This window comes from Apus apus, chromosome 2, assembly GCF_020740795.1.
Source record: "Apus apus isolate bApuApu2 chromosome 2, bApuApu2.pri.cur, whole genome shotgun sequence".
Classification (NCBI taxonomy): domain Eukaryota; kingdom Metazoa; phylum Chordata; class Aves; order Apodiformes; family Apodidae; genus Apus; species Apus apus.
In genome coordinates this window covers 42,796,367-42,814,369 of record NC_067283.1, presented here as the reverse complement: position 1 = coordinate 42,814,369, position 18,003 = coordinate 42,796,367, and the positions used below count along the sequence as shown (strand labels likewise).

At 38.8% G+C, this 18,003-nt stretch overlaps 1 protein-coding gene across 3 annotated transcripts in view; it reads right to left on the bottom strand.

Moving 5' to 3' along the window:
* CMTM8 (CKLF like MARVEL transmembrane domain containing 8) overlaps positions 1-18,003 on the bottom strand; it is a 35,538-nt gene continuing 17,535 nt past the window's right edge. The window contains exons 2-4 of one of the 3 annotated variants that reach the window (XM_051612916.1): positions 7,719-7,892; positions 3,325-3,441; positions 1-533 (exon numbers count right to left, since the gene is read on the bottom strand). In XM_051612916.1, the coding sequence (XP_051468876.1) occupies positions 450-533; positions 3,325-3,441; positions 7,719-7,892 (375 nt within the window). In that variant the 3' untranslated portion in view covers positions 1-449. Of the gene's footprint in view, positions 534-3,324; positions 3,723-7,718; positions 7,893-18,003 lie in introns of those variants that run through there. The other 2 variants (XM_051612918.1, XM_051612917.1) reach the window with 2 other exon arrangements.

The window sequence follows — 18,003 nt, the reverse complement described above, 5'->3', positions numbered from 1 at the left end:
TTGGGTCATTTAATTATTTATTTTTACAGTTTTAGGTGGTTTTTTTCTGCACAAATGTCACACAATGACAACTTAGTATAAATCTTATCTTTCATTTGTAGCATTCAGTATCAAAAGTATACCTGTAACATTGAAAAAGTTACATTTACAAAATTGGCACATTGAGTAAGATTTATTAAAGCTTTAGTGACAACATCTATACAAAGTCTGGAAAAAATACCATGTCAATTTTAAAACAAGCAGTATGAAATTTTATTATACAGTACAAAGCCGGTGTTAGGTATCTCTAAAGATGACATTATAAATAATCATTTTAATTTCAGCTTAAAATATATTGTGTCAATTCTAACAGAAATGTTCAAAAATACCTCATTCCTCTTCCAGGCTTTTGTCAAAAGAGTTTAATTCTCCAGGTATTTTATACTACAGGATCCATTTTAACAACATATTTACTGCAAAGTTCGTGATCGCCAAGATATAAAACTAAAATACGTGTTTCCAGCATAGCAGCAGGTAACCACGAAGGCAAAGAACTGTAGAGAGAGGGAGGGGAAAAAAAAGAAGCTTATTAGGAAAAAAAAACCACCACAAAAAAACCCAAACAAAACCAACCAACCAAAAAAACACAAAACCCACATATATATATTTGAGAGCACTGTGATTTGTATAACAAAATAGCTATGGGATTTGGAAAAAGGAGAAATAGCAGGTTGACTAAAAAGGCACTCTTTCACCTCCCTGTACCTGTCTGGCCATTGCAATCAACACTGTGTAAGCTTGTATTTATACTTAGAAATACGGGCCTAGAGGCAGACAAAACATGGCTTCTTTAAACTTGTATCTCCACATTATACTACCTCAGTATAGATCTTTCAGATTGATCCTGTACTTGCTGCTTTCAACATCAATTGCTGCTAAAGAGTGAGGGATAGTCCACGGGGACAGTGTGAGCTCAAGTTAACACTCCCACACTGCTGCTACAGTCCAAGGATTGCCTACATCCCACCTGCACTTCCCTGTGCCACACTGCACCAAAATAGGTTTGCTTACAGAGAACACTTGGATTCAAATGCAGGCCCAGATGTTCTCAAACAGCAGTACCCATTAGTTTGCCAATGCAGAGGTCCTCTACTGAGGAATAAAGGTATTCCACAGTGCAAACAACAGCAACATCAGCCACACTGAGTTATCACAACTTTGGCAGAAATTTATTAGAGAATAAGGTTTCTGTAGCAGGATAGATTTATTTGATGTTTAAAGACTAAGAACACCACCGTATCCGTGGTATTGCTTCTGCAGTCCTTGCAGCACACACACACAGAAACCAAAGAACATCTGTGAACTATTTCAGTTGTACTGATAAAGACCAATTCCGTGCCAGTGGTTAAGTTCCTGTTAGTCACTGCAAGTTGTTCAAAATAGCCAATGTTCAAAATGGTCTTATGATAAGGCCCGAACGTTTTGTGCTGGTAACTGAACCAAACAAAGCTGACACTGCAAAGAGGATTAACACCACTCTTCTTGGAGGTGAGCAGTGACAGGACAAGAGGGAACAAAAGCCAGTTGCAACAAAGGAAATTTCAATTAGATGTTAGGGAAAAAAAAATTAAAATGAAAGTAATCAAACATGTCAACAGAGGCGTTGTGAAATAGCCATCCTTGGAAACACTCAAAACTCAAATGGACAAGGCCCTGGAAGCCTTATACAAGTCAGCCCTGCTTTAAGGGGGGGAAAGAGCTGGAACAGATGACCTCCAGAGGTCCCTTCTGGCCTAAAAATATTTTATGATTCTACCAATATATCTTGCTTACATACCATCGTTGGCCTGGGTAGGCACTTCAGCTCTAAGGGCAGGGCACTACTACGCAAGCATACTGGCAGTAAATCTAAACCCTCCAACATCTTGGTGAGTCCTGTCTAATTTAATCTGCGACAGCAAAAATTGTAGATGATGAGGTAAAATATGATTCCAATAGAAAACTGTGTCATTCTTCTTCTCCAGTAATTTTGTTTCTTATTAAATAAAAGCTCCCTCTAGAATCTTTCTAACAGAGAACAACTGTTAGAGATAGAAGATTTGCTAAATTCGTAAAACACCGATCCATGAAAACCTTAATGGGTCCAGAAAGCAAGAATCTACATTTAATAGTTTATTTAGACAGTGCATTAGAAAAACATATTAGGAGGTATTAGAAGAGATTCCAAACACCCCATGAGACACTGAGCATTCATGCATTTTGCATAAAACCTGAATTGGCAAGGAAGTTTATCTAGCAGCAAGCAAATTCCTGTCAACAGCAGTGACTGAATAACAGATCAATAGTTAAGAACTGCCAAGAGGAGAAGAACCTGAACACCCATGAAGTGACAGGGACGCAGTTACCCAATTCCCAAGACAAAAAACAGAGCACATGTTCTAGTCTCTGTGTTCGTGGCCATTTACAATATACAATACACTTCAGACAGCTATTCACAGATTTGTGAATAGTCCAGAGGGGACAACAGCAGAGTAGCTGTAATTCAGAATTACTTAAAAAAATTTGAGTTTCACTACTGTTGCCACAACATGCAAAGAGTTCACTTACAACTCCCTTAATTAAGCCAGAGAATGTGTTCACCTACTCAGAAAGTGACGAGGCTCTTCATAGAAAAAAACCCACAATCAACAGATCAAGCCTTTCTCACCCACGCTGGTTGAATGTAAGTAGTAAGAAGGTAATGTCAGACTAATTGATGACTTGCATCCACTTTAAAACACTGGGAAGTGACATGGCACATCTACCCAAATTAGAAGGAAGATTATCACAAGTTGAGGCTTTAACAGGAACACTGTAGAAACAGCAATACAGTGGACCTTTCCAAAGGTGCTGTGCTTATGGCTCAGCCCACAAAAAAAAGCTGAATACACCTTATCAACATGTGTGCAAAGTTAGCTGAGTTAGATTAAACTGCTTTTGAAGTTGTCCAGGTATATTGAGGTGACTTGGTGCTCACCCAGTCTGTTTTGTCTACTCTGATGTGCAGGCTATAACCTATGCCAGAGAGCTAGTAATAAATGGGGACACAGGAGAGGAAAGCAATATGATCTTAAAAAATTACAGCATTTTCCGATGCGACTGTCATCTCTTGGTGGAATTTCCAGTCACCTCCAAAAACTACGGACTAAATACAGTTACTTGTAGGTTTTGTGTGTGAGCTTCTACAAGTCTGAATCTTTTTGAAAAGCAGAATGCAGGCATTTCAACCTGCAGTTCCAGCAAGCCTTCTTTTGATATAACTTTTTTTGGACATAGAACCGATTTTAACAAAAAAAATAAACTCACTGAAGAAGCTGCCCAGCTGTTGTAATTGTGACTGTCCAGTTCTTTGGTAATGGAAGATGCATCTACAATGGCAGCAACGAGGTACAAAATGAAGGCACTTCCATTAAAACACAGACCCTGTTGAAAAATCAAATAACGTAAGTAGTTAATATGCACATGCATTTGATACCATTTTCTATTCCAGCATTACAAAACTCTCCTCTGAAAAATACTATATGCATGTAATGTACACATGAAATGTGTTTCTTAACAATTTTTACTTACTTCCAAGTTGCTATCTGTCAGATTAAAATTAACTGCTTATTTTGAAGTTCCATAAACATTAAAGCACATTTTGGACCAACTGTTCTCTCCATCACACTAAATCCAGAAGCATCTTGGAGCTGGTATGCTGTGATCTTCCAAAAGTGAAAATAAGGACATTGTTTGGTTGTCACAATCTAAGTATTAGGCAGCAAGAATATGACAATACATTAAAATAAACAAACAAACTGCAATTTTATTACATTTCTAATCTACACAAAAATACACTGTTGGAATCAATTACTTGTGGCATAAGAAGAACATTTATAAAGCACCCAAAACTTTGGTTTTCTCCACTTTTGAAGGAGATAAAGAGGATGGAATTTTTCTTCAGTTGTATTTGTCCACCTTTCAGTACCTTTCCCTTCTGCCTGTTTTTGAGAACAGAAAGAAATGGCCTAAATGGACTACCTGGGCCATTAAGACCAATCCATGGCAGATGCTGCATTTTCTTTTCCAAGGAGCAGAGTTAAGGTCTCAGAGTATCTATGTTCATTACTAAGAAAGAAGCAAAGCAGATAAATTTATCTCACATGACAAACAGGAAGAGTTTGTTTGGGTTTTGCATGTTAGAGAGAACAAGAAAGGAAGATAAAACAGAAATTTGAGAAGACGAAAGACAGATAAGGAGGTATGAAAAGTTTTTTAAAAGTTCATATATTTAATACTGTCTTTTTACTCGCTACTTGGCGTGGCTTTAGGAAGTTTATTCTTATTTTTCAAAAAAATTCCCCCAAACTCCACCCTGCTACTTGTCTAAGGCATATGAATTTGGCAATAAAAGTATGTTTTATTTCACTGTTGTCATGTTTAAATGGAATACCTGAGATATGCTTTGCACCTAGTTACAACTGCAGAAATTAGTAACTTAGTAATTTAGACCAGGTCTTAATGCTGCACGTGATTTGTTCCCTTCAGCTTCTGTACCCACATTCACACTCCAGAGTGTCACATAAATTTCATAACCCTTAACTTGGTTGCTCCAGTTGTCTCTAAATGTTACCATACTGGGGCAGCTCCAATTTATTTAATTTCTTTGGTGTGATCTAGTGGATGCTAAGAACACATGCCAGATATTTACTATTGAATTCCCTAGTCACCAACTCTGGCAAAATCTAAAAAAAGAGCTGCAGCCCAGGGAGAGAAGTTCAGAAGGCAGCAACAGGAGCTGCATCCACATCAGCAACTCCCTCAGTGCACCAAATCGTGGATCAACACCGTGAAGTGGTTGGTAGGGAAACTCCTTGCATCCATCTCAGAACATGTGGTTCTGGCATATACTTAGGACTCAGTGGTGTCTGGCCCGCTGCTCCTGTGACACTCAGGGTCCCAAGCTTTCTGAAGGGAAGCCATTCCCCAAACAGGAGCTTTCTGGACTGCAGGCCCCTCCGGAGAGCAGCATGCTGTGCTGTTATCTGTCAAGGTGTCAATCTGCAGGTCACCACTGCCAATATGAGACTTGCCAGGCAAAACGCCTCCTTACAGTTTTCAGAGCAGGCTGAAGGGCATGTAGTCCTGTAGCTCCTAAGTCCTTGCAACTTCAGGCCATTTGGAAAAGAACCACTTACCCACCTTTCTGCAGAGAACTGCAGGCAGAAACTCAGCACTCAGATGGGAATCCAAGGCTTGGCACTTTGATTCATACACTTACAAAGGAGTGGGGTTTCTCTCACCTATATCAGTTACCTAATAAAAGGTATTGTCTCTATCCACAGATCTTACCTCTCATCTTACCTGGCCATTACAGCAATAAAATATCAAACTATCAATTTTAGCATAAGATGCCAACAATTGGCAGGTTCAGGTGAACTTCTGTAAAGCACTGATTAAAACTCCAAATTTGACTGCCTAGAGTATTTGTTGTTGTTATTTTTAGATTTCCCTTTCCAAAAAGACTCAATTACCCTGGAAAGCTACAAATCCCTGCAATATCTTGTCATGTAGAAAAGAAAAAAGCACATAATTTTTGAGAAGTGCTGCTCTGGGAAATAACACTGTAGGGGAAGATGGAATGCAATGCAAGCTGATTGGGCCTTTACTGCCAATATATTACTCAAACCAAATGGTTCGTGCTAAATTACCATCTGCTTCTTAAATTCAAATTCACCAGATTTTAAAAGCTTGCATTGATTGTTTTAGCAAAGAACTTGCACCATCAAGGAGAGTCAGTTTTGAAGTACGTCCTTGGGGTTAATTTGCAGTAAAAGTAACTGCATCTTTAGCAATTTGGTAATGCGTTTAACCTGCAAAAAGGGGATTTATGACACAGAAGTCCAGATGTAATTTTGGATAGTGTATCCTATAGACACAGTTTGAGCTAACTGTCACCCTAAGGAGGCAGAGCAGTAACTAGCAGAGACGGAAATTCAGGACACTTCAGAAAATAGGGGGAAGGTGTGTGTGTCAAAAAGGTGTATTTCTGGAACAAAAACATAACATCTCTTTGACAAGACACTCAACATTCCTTTTGGCCAGTCAGGGGCGGAAGAGGTCCAATTCAAAGGCTGTTCCCAACAGCTCTTTTAATACCTTAGGGCAAAAGAAGCTGGGATGCAAGCATCTTTTATTCATTTTGCTTTTATTTTCTCTTCACATTACCCTTTTCTCTAAAAGGAGACTACCTTTTGGAGCTACATTTATGTGATCTTATCTACAATGTTTGGAACTCAGAGCAAGAAACAGACCCTAAATGAAGTAGAAACAAATTAAATACTCTAGCTTGTCTACCACACAGGTCAGGGGCAACTCATTTATGTGCAGCTGTCTGATAATAATGTTAAACTGATGAAAGAGGGGTAATGACTAAAGCTGCATCCAAATGGATACAAAGATGCTTTCCATTTGAATGTACTTTACTTACATCTAATGCAACAGGAAAAAAAAGCAACAAACCAAACCACCCACACCTTTAAATGTACCCAGACACATTACAGCCATAATTGAAATAATCCAACATTTCTATAGCAGTGTTATAGCCTTAATGGTAATTGCTGGTCATGAAATGGAGAAGCTATCTGAACATATTCCTGGTTGTTCTTATTGGTAATGGCTATAGCTGGCTATTTATTACAGCAGCAAATGGGGAGGTGAAAAACAGAAGAGTAATTAATTTTAGTCACATACACAATGTAGCCCCCCGGTACCAGCTCACGACACACAATATAGCTGATAACAAGCTTTTTGCAATACAGAAGTCAAATATATTTTGTCATGAAAATAACTGAATTCTAGTAAATAATCCCTAGTGGGAAAAAAAAAAATCCCATTGTATCAGACAAATTCAAAGCTAAAATATGTAATTCTTGGATGGGTCACAAATAGCCAGTTGGCCGAGATGACAATGACTTTTAGGATCTATTACCCTGAACACCAGCCTGTTAGGAAAATAATGTAAAAATATACTGTTGAGAGGTATAGCTAGCCAAGTTTGTTAAAATCACAAAAACTGGATCTGAATTTTAAGTGCCTGTGAAATTTTTCTGTAATTACATTAGTTGTTTATCTGATTTGCATTATGTCTTGAGCTGAAAGCAAAGGATTACATGGTACGTATTTTACACATACATAACACTAATTTTCAGCACCATTTTCACAGCAGGCTATATATAGACTGTCAGACTGATGCTACCTCTGAATGACCTTTTACTTCAGCAGAGGGAAACTCATGTTTTAAGAGCTGGGGTCCCACTTCCAACTCATGGTGTTGATTCAAGTAGGGATTTCTGCCGCTTAAGCCATATGGCCAGGTCTGTTAGCTCAAAGTCAGCAACAGACTCATTTTTCATGGGATGTAATCACTACAGGGAGAAAAAGAAGCTACTGTGCATAACTATTAGTCATACACACATTATTAAAAATCAAGTCATTACATCAACTGCTGAGCAAAATGGTGAAACATTATAGGAAAAGTGTTTTAGAAGTGTCTGGGTAGTATGAAGGTTAAACAGTGCAGATATGCAGACACACAGTAATTAGAAAAAATCTCCAAAAAGCACAAATACAGTTGGTTAACTACATGTACAGAATGCATCAATATTTTATTCTCTTCGTAACTCAGCAAACCTGAAACAACAAAGAATGCATGTATTTACCACTGTGGTCCATGGCACCTGGGGGATCCTGGTGTAGGTCATTGTCATGTAGATGATCAGAAAGAAGACTGTGAGAACCCAGTAAAACACAGCTACAAACATCACCCAGCCAAAGGCTGGATATAGAAAGTATTCTGTTCCAGCAATCAGGGTCCACACCAGCAGTCCCAACACCTGCAGAAGTTACAGAGAAGAAAAACAACACTGTCACATAGTCTTAGACCTCATACCTTTATTCTAGGTTAAGGAACAACACCACTGCTATTCACATAACCATTTGATGAGCTGAGTTGGGATGCTACACTGTCAGAATACTACTCTAACGAAAAAGAGAACTGGTTTTGCTGTGGCAGGGTGTCACAAAGGGAAAGGCTGGACAAGGTGTCTTGGTGTTGATTTAGCTGACTTTTAAATATTATGGAGCCATACCTGCAGTGGTTTTACAGCTAGCTCTCAAAAGGATTGCTTATTACAGCCTGCTAGCTCACATGCATGAGGGAACATATTATTGTTTTGCAGTCATCAGTCACTTTGAAAACTGAAGTCTGTGATCTTCAGGTCCCATCTCCCACAGTCACACAACTGAGTAGTTGAGATCTAGTTCAAAATAGTCTACACCAGCTCTGTGGACTGGCAGGCACTATAGACAAGAAACAACTCCTAGAGGCTTATTAAAAAAGGTAGTAGTAAAATATCAACAGCCACCACCACTCTAACATGCTGCTGGACCAGAGCATGTCAGGTTGGGAATGTGACCTGACCCTAAGTAGTAGACAAGAACACACTCAAGCAAAGTCCTCAAGCAAACCAGTTTGGGGGGAAAAAGACTTCCCCCTCCTGATCTTGAATCTGGCTGTTTGCTCACATCTAAGACATGAAAGAACATAGGTACCAGAGATTTTAACAAACTCTCCAGTTTTTTCCAGTGTTAAGTGATCTCCAGTGCATTAAGAGGGATGAAGAGCAGACAAAATGGAAATCGTGCTACATGTCGCAGGAAGAAAAGTCGTGCGTTTTGTAAGTTGATTGGTAATTAGAAAAATCTTCATTATAAAAAGGGGATATTTCATACCTTAAAAACAAACAAAAAACCAAACCCCTCCACACACACTTTACTGGCGTCAGATGTGGGAACCAAGGAATATAATGGCCTTTTTAAGAGCATTTTTCCACTGTTTTCACCAATCCAGCAATTTTGCTTGAATAGAAACAGGAATTTTGCCCAGACTGGGCATAAAAATAATCCTACTTTCCTCAGCGTACCAGGGGAGGGCAGCATTGCCTCACAAGAACAGTTCAAACAGTGTTAACGGGGTAGCTTAAAATAGACACTATTCTTTAGCACAAAGCTATCGGTTCAGCAATGCTTCCCACAGTTCATTTTAATTCTAGCTCCAACATTTTACCAATAGTAGCAATTCACTTAATAACGTCTCAAATTGCAAGACCTACCCATGATTAGACTAAAAAACAACTCAATTTTAGTGTAACAACTGCTTTAAGATTAAACAATCGTTAGACTTTTCTTACGATACAAAGTTGCTTTTCATTGTGCCCATCCACTTTAATCCAAATTTAAATTAATAATACAGAAATTACAGAAATTACACCCATGAATAATTGGTCTCATGCTTGATAAATAATTATTAAAGACAAATTTATCCTAGATCTGAATATTTAGTAAAATACCAAGAACAGAAACTTCAAAGATGATACCTAGCAAACAAAAGAAATTAAACGTCATTAGGTATCATAACGTAGTGACAACAGTATTGTCTTTTAGAAAGCTTTTAAAAAAAGATTTTTTTATAAAAATCACAAGACTATGAAGAATGCTTAATACTAAATTCAATGCCAATAAGATCGATAACAACACCTCAGCTTATAGAGTGGATTATTTCTGGAAAGAATAAAAGTGGCTGTACATCTCACATGTATTTTTAAAAATTGCTTATAATGTCTGGTTTTAGACAGCCCATATCAATGGCAGAACAAATTATCTAAGCAACTGAGATGCACCATGGATGTTACAGATTTATATTCTTAACCAGTTCTTGGTTCATATGCATTGTAACTTTGATGGGTGGCATATTAGAGTGCATCTGACATTTTCAGTTAGATCCAGATACTCTTACTGCATATTACTGAAGCTGACAAGCTGAAATAATATTTCAGATTTCTTGATTAGATCTGAAAAGGTCAAATCAGCACATGGTCAACAATTCACTCTGTGTAGTTAAATTATATGGCAAGTGGTTTTATTGCATATGTAAACTTATGCAATAAATTGATTTAGAGGTCACACTGGCTGTCAGCATCTACAAAATACATAAGGAGTCAAAAGAACAGACATCTAGACAAGTCTTTTGTGATTAGCTTGTCTTCTCAGCATGTTAAATACAGAGACAGCTTCTGTGGTGTTAAAAGCCTGTCTAGTCATATTCTGACTGTCCCTTATATTACACATTTGCTGTTCAACAGATTAGTACAAACTGGATGACACTTGTGCATCTGCTGGAGCTGAGAATTTCACTTTTCCTGCTGATTTGGTAACAAACTCCTCAGTGGGAATAACTGAGCTATATTCAAATGCCATCTCAATGAGCATCTAGTGTACAGAATCTGGCAAGTGAGTGATAGATATGTGGTACTGTAAAGGAAAGACCAGCAACTGCAATAGCTGGGGAGTGCTCACAGTAATTCAGCAAGCACAGACAGAATCCAGACACCTTCACTGCTCCAGATGAGCCAAGAGATGGTGGAGAAAGCTCCACTCAGTCACTGGGAAAGTTCTGTATCTCATTATAACCAACCAGGTATGCTACAGTGCATTAGTAATAGCTAAGTATTTTATTTTAATTTATGAGAAAGTCAGAATATGCTTATGTAGAATTGCTGGAACATACTACAGTCCTGTAAAAAATGACACTGAGAAAGGGAGGAAAAAGCATCAAGGATACTGAAGAAAATAATGCATGTGGTAGTCAATGAGAGGGAATTCTAGGATATAAAGGGATCAAACTGGACCAACCGCGTCCAGTTTTTTGAGTCAGAGGGGAGACAGGAAATTCACTCATCAGTACACAATAAAGGCAAGCAGTTTCCCCTTGTTTATTGCAGCCTCTGATTTCACCTCAGACATCTACTTTGTGATCATTTGGCTGCTGCTTGATCAGGTACCTCCATTACTAGAATGCATTAATATGTCAAATGTACTAATGCATACTTCAGCAGTTGGCAGATACCATAAAAAGGAAATAACTTTGTAGCAAAGTCCAATATTATTGAGCGTGCAAGTTTAAAATAGATGCTTAATTGCATATTCAAACCCTTAAATAAGTGCCATAATTCTTCTGCAGTGTCGAGAACTTCAAAAGTATTGAACTATTTAGTCACTTAAAAAAAATAAAGCCTTTGTTGCCTAGTAGATGAGACACATCTTGTCTCATGTTGCTGATACAAGTCAGCAGGTATGAAAGCAGGTGCAAGCTTGAATCTGTGCACCCAGTTTTGCTTTTTGAAAGAGCTTAAAAACTGCAGAACTGAATTCATACTCGCAAGCTGTATTTTAAAAGCCTAAGATGTAGCAACTCCTCTCCAGTGACACTGTTACAAATTCTGGAGTAAATTATTGTGGAGTTACAAAATCTTGACTGGTTAACTCAGGAACACAGTTTAAAATGTTTATGCATCCCTTTCAAAGGAAAAAGAAGTCTCATTGTGACAGAACTGACAGGGAGCAAAACCCAAGGGTCATCTAGTTTCATGAAATGATTTTTTTTAAAAAAAAAAAACAAACTATTTGGCATGTTTGCCTGAAGCTTTTCCTATTCTTTATCCTAGAGAAGCTTCCTAGGACCATTTCAGCTCTCTGTATGCATAATTACTGTAGGATTTATACAGAGTTGCCACTGGCACAGATGGAAATTATGGTAGAAGGAGACTAGAAGAGTTGTGTATTTGCAGCAAGAGTTCTCTTCTATATTCAGGCCACCCAAACATGGACAGAATTCAGAACTGAGCAAGTAGAAAGCAAGACATCTTGCCTCTCTTTTCCAAGAAAGGAGATTTATGACTAGAAGAGAAAGACACCATTTAAAGTTATTGCACATCATTATTTCACTGCTAAATCACAAGTTAGGAGCCACCTCAGCAGCAGCACAAATCACCTATGAAAGTGTCAACCTCCATCCTTTTCTTCCCTTGGCTATTCCCTGTAGGCAAAAAAAAAAAAACAAGAAAACCTCCAAAAAAACCCAGGGAGTCTCCTGTGGGCAAGGAGAGCAGGAACATTTCTTGTGCCTGGTCCCTAGTGTCTTACCTCACCTTTCATGGTCCTTGGGAAGACTATGTTGGAGCTGCTTTTCACCAGGCACTAAGAAGGCAAGCGAGGATCTATCTCTAAGGGCAGTCAGACCAGCAGCTCGGCACTGTAGCAGCTCCCCTTATTCGATGTTGATTAATCAGACACCTGCCCTTGGGTGTTTTTAAGCATTTGGTCAGATGAACAAACATTCTTCCAAACCTGTCATGACATGGATCACACTCCAGAATGTGAAATCTTATACCGTGCATTAAAATACCGGGGTGGGAAGGGAAGTTGTCTAAAGAGAAAAAAGAGGGGGAAGGGAAGGGACATTCCTCCTCCATTGTTCCTGTCAAACACGTCCAGAACAGGCAGTTGTAAGAAAAGGCAGTTTTAGTTGTCCTATATTTGAAGGATACAAAATTTGTTGTTTTTCTTTCAGCTATGGTTAAATGGAGTAAATGTTTGCACTTAAATCATGTTTTTCAATCGGAGTTTTTGTGCTTATATGCGATCTATGAAGTGATATGGAACAATTCCTCCTTCTGCCACCAGAGAGAGCCCAATCATTGCTTTTTTTCAGAAAAACGCTTTAGGAGGGAGTACTTGGGCAGGATTCAGGTGCCCAGCAGAAACATCTAAGAGGTAACTGGGACACAGTGACAAACCCCTGCAGATTGAAAGGGAACGCTCGAAATAAGCCATATAAGCCATATAGATAAAGAAACCTTTCACAAAGGTTGTACTAAGTTAGATTGTCTGCACAAAGCAACTTTGATATGTGCACTTCCATACTGGCTACAACAGCAACATCAAATGTAGGTTTACCCACAAACCACTGGAAAAAAGGATAATTTATTACTTAAAAAACAAAACAAACCACTAACTAAAATGAAATCAAAGCGACCCACACAAAACCAATCAAAACCAAAACCTCAAACCCACAAAACTCTTCCCTAATATTTAGAAAATACTATTTTAATGTCCATGGAGGAAAAATGCCTGAGAAAAAAATAAGCAGAAGGCTTACAAGTACTGGATAAATCCGTCAAATATCAATCCAGGCTAAAATATAAAACTCTTGTTTGTGCTGCATTAAGAGAAAAGGTGGTAAACATGTTTTAAATCTTAGCTTTTAAAACTGGAAGGAGCCAAACTTAAAGACACAAATACAAGGAAACTCAAAACCATTTTTCAGCTACATTTTTTAGAGATACAAGATCCCTATTTAAATGTCTTTGAAATTTCAAGGACCATGGTTACGTGCTCTGTAAGAATCTAGCCAATACCTTACCTTGGCCTAACACTTCTCTTTCCCAGTCTCAAAAACTTTTTCAACACAAAGCATTACAATGAGCTGACACCAGACTATCATTACTGTCCCCCTCTTCAGTACCAACAACACTGTATACCACTTTTCCTCCATAAGCATTTGGTGTCATCAGCAGTTGGAAGCATTTATTTTGCTAAGAGCTCCTTGGTGAAAGAAAGCTTTGTTATTCACCCTGGAGTCTCACAGAAGAGAAAATACTCCTTTAATTTCCTGCATGCTTTGTGCACCAAAAATAAGAAAAGGCTAGTATACTTGCTGAGATTTTTCAGGGTTTGCTTTCCTAGCAAAATTTAAAAATCCACTGTGCTCACAGAAACATGCCAGTGGTCATAATAGACATATCAATTAAGAATTTTATCATTTATACAGTACAACTCATAATATCAAACTGAGTAACAGCTACAGATCTCAAGTTGCTCCTACCTTTGAAAACATTTCTACTTGTAATAAAACCGCACAAAATTCAGTCTCTTCTACTGTTGCACCATTTCTAAAAATTGTCCAAATACCTTTTAAATTACATTCAAGCAGTAAGTTTCAGTGTTGAATCTTCTCACAGGTCTTCAAAACTTGCCCAAGCTTTTGGCTCTCTGGCAGTGCCAGCAAGCACCCCGCACCACAGACCAAATGGGAGGCCTGGAAATACTGGCAGTACTAACCACCACTTGAGAGAACTCCCTGCAGAGTTGTTTTCCAATATAGATTTCCTAAGAGAGAAAACTACTGAAAGCAGCATGTGCCAAAATATGCTCCAGAAGCATGTCTTCACTAAAGACTGAACTCTCTTACTCAAGACTTCAGACCAAATCCTATTTCAAGTCACACAGAAAAGCCTCCTGACCCAGGCTTGACATGGGTCAAGGCCCACTGGCAGACATTTCATTCAATAGGGAACACACCCACCTATTCTGGAGTGAGAACTCAGACCAAGCCCTTCAACTGCTGACTCCAGTGCCTTTCCCATAGCTCCATGGAGAAGGGAAGTCCTCCCACACCTATCCCACTTCCCCAGGGCAGAGTCCAAGAGTGCCTTCACCTAAAAAAAACAGAGATCAGTGTGCTAGGTTGGACTTGATTATCTTAAAGCTCTTTTCCAACCAAAACAATTTGAGGATTCTATGATCTGACCTGCCCACACCTGAGCCAGTACAGAAGGGCTATTTCTGCTCTTTAGACAGTCATGCACTGGGGATGTACTGAATCGGCCCAACATGCGTAAATAAGGGTATTGGCTTGCACTTACAGAAGGATTTGCATTGAAAGGCAGAGCCAGCTTGCAGGAGTGCTCAAGAAACTTTAAAGTCTCACTGGGAAGAGCAGAGAGAGGGAGGCAGTTAGTGGCTGGCACGTTAAGTGGGAAACTTCTTTTTCTGATCAGAGTGGGTACTGCAATACTACAGTGCTGCCTATGCATAGACAACAGTAACTGAGCAAACTGCAGTGGCACACCCCAATTTCACGTCACCTTAATGAATCTACTGCCTACTAAAGTGAATAAATCACGAAGGTACTTCTTCTCCAGCCTCCACTGTGTACTCCACTGACCACTCTGCAACTCATGCATGAGGAGTCTGCTGTGATGCAGCGGCTCCAACTCACTGCAACCAATAGCTATGGAAAATAACTCGGGTGGGAGAGTGCAAGAAAACTGTGCTGTCCATCCTAGCAGTGTATTACAATGCTGTAATGTTGCTTCACCTGAGAAATATGCATGGAATGCGTGAGACCATAGCTAACACAAGTAACACAGACCAGAAAGAGGGATCTTAAATTAAAAAATAAAAGCATTGTATGTTTTATGGAAAACACGGACTCTCCCATCTCTCACCAAAATGGTGAAATTTCTCCGGAAGAGTTTATTTCTTAGAGTTTCTCTGGAAGTTTTGTCTGAAAAAATAACTAGATGTAGGGTAGTGGATACCCAGAAGGTAAATAAGAAATAAGACTGTTCTTAGTTTGTAAATTTTGTTCCATGTGGTCAAAAACATCACTGTGGAACATATAAACTGTTAGAAAATAAAATAATAAAAGACTCCACCTAAAAGAACATTATCACAGTGCCTTATAAATCCATGGTGTACCCACACATTGAGTGTGCTCTGTTCATTCCTTTCTCCCATTTCTAAAATGGGGTTATGTAAGGCACAGAGAATGGCTCCTGCAAGAAAAGAAAGTTAAAGCTCGAAAAAAGATCAGCCCAAGTTTATATTGAAGACTGAAGGAGGATATGACAGAAGTCTGCAGAACAGTGGGTGGCATAAAGAAGGGAACAAGGATTGGATTAGGACTCTCAACACGAAAGGCATCCAGCTAAATCATCAGGCAGAAAGTTGAAAAATAGAAGGGGTACAAAAAAAAATTAAGAAGAAAAAAACAATACATAACTGAATTTCATAATTCATTGCCACAGGAAACATCATACACACTCCTGAAAAACAGGTCAGCCCCGTCTTTAGTCAAGAGACAACCTTCAGTTCTGGAAATTCCTAAATGTGCAGTTTGCTAGAAGCTAGAAAACCACAGCAGAGAAGGAAGGATCTTGCCATATGTGCTCCTTCTTACACTTCACCCTGAGTTTTCAGTATCAGTCTTTATCAGAGACTTAATACTGGACTAAACAGACCACTGACCCGATCCATTTCAACCACTGTTGAAATTTGCCTTTCTCTCCTTCAAGAGGCCCTGGGAACCAAGTAGTGGAAGCTGCAAAAGTGTTAACAGAATGGGATGACTACATGCCACTTCAATATACTGTCTGTTTCTAAAGCAGAATTATGAGGAATAATCTCAAGCAATGGTGAAGAAACTGGCTTGAATTATATCATCATAAAATCTATCTTCTCAGCAGAGTAGTGGTTGATCATTAACAAGTCATTAAAATGTGTACAAAGCATAAAGATTGGTCCTTGTCCCAGGGCACTTTCCACATTAAATGCTTTGAGGTTTTTGAGGGCTGCATTCATGAGCACACTACTGTTTACAGATGCCTGTAAATTCTAAACTAACACTTGTGTTTTGCCTGAGGATCTGCACACACAGGGACATTTATACAGGTTACTGTACACTATGCATATATTAACTTATGCACCCTTGCTAACACACTGCTAGCCATCATTTCACCTACAGAGCCACAGCAGAAGACACAGCCTCATCTTTGTCCATGATATTCTATTACTGAACTAAAGCACTTCTACGCAGAGTGCAGTGTGATGGACCTATTCCAGGTCAGTCAGGAGAAAGACCTGCAACCAGCCTCAGAGCTGCTACAGCTGACCAGGCACACACTGGTTACCGCTATCAGCAGCTCCATCGGGGCCACAGTTTAATGTAAAAACAAAGTGGGGTGGTGCAAAACACCATGGAAGACAAACAGCCTGTCCTAAAAAGCACTTACTCACCTCTCCAGAAGGGCACCCGGTGAAACAGTTGGAAGGCAATAACCTCCAAAATGCTTCACCTCTAAAGGTGACCTTAACACAAGGAGACTGCCTAGCCTCTTATCTAGCAATCTTGAGGGTTGCGAATAAAAGACAGGCTGCTGCTCCCTTTTCCTTCCACTGCAGCAAGGCCTGGCTGCAGCAGGAATTACTCCCACCACCTCACATTTCCTGAAAAGAAACACCTTACTGTTGTGCAGCAATGCTGTTGATTTCAAATTCACTGTCTCCACAGTCTCCTGACAGAGCTGGGAGAAGTGGTACTGCTACAGCAAACACCAAGGTATTGTGGAGCTGGGAATTACTCACTGGAATTCCTACTATGCTTTCCTATTCTGCAGAGAAAGAAAAATGTAAAGTAATAATACATTAGATCCAAACAAAATAATCTGCCTTTTCAGTTACTTTCACAGGAAATTTTCACTTAATGCTGCTTTAGAGTATGAATTTTAAAGCAGACTATTACAAAACAAAATATTCACACAGAGACACCCATGGCACAAGATATGTATTTCTCTGTTCCCTAATGGTTGCTTTTATGCAGCCTCTAGAGACAAGCTTTATTGGGAAAAACTTTGAAGATTTGGTAGAAACACCTTCAGTTTTAAAAACAGCACATAAATTCCACATTCTGATAGTTTTTTTTCTCTTTAAAACATGGATTATAAATCATCAAGATAGGTGAAACTACAAGGTTAAATGTTTTACTTAACACACAAATATTAATGTATTTAGAAGTTCTGAGTAAACTCTGTAGCTGATTTCTTTGAGAAGTAACATTCACAAGTTGGTCCTTTAAACAGTCCTTTTCCTGTACAGGCAACATAGAAGCAAAAATACATCCTGTATAATAAACCACGTGAGTCACAGTGATAATTTACTGAGCCCTATTACCAAATTAATGCAATGCCATATGATTTCATTGATTTAAATTTCAAAAATTACATACAGATTTGAGAGCTCATGCTAGTAGAGAACATCAACTACTTGGTGGAAGAATTTAAAAGGGCTTGCAGAGCTTTGCTGCAAATTAAAAAAAAAAAAAAAAAAAGAGGGAAAACCATACTGGCAGGTGTTTTGAATTCTTATTTTGAGATCTGAAACTGGTGTTTGGACAGAAATTTCCTTTCCTCACATTTAACAAGAATTTCTATGGGTGATGAATTTCATACCTCTTCTCAAAACAGAAAGGGTTTCAGGAGTACAGAT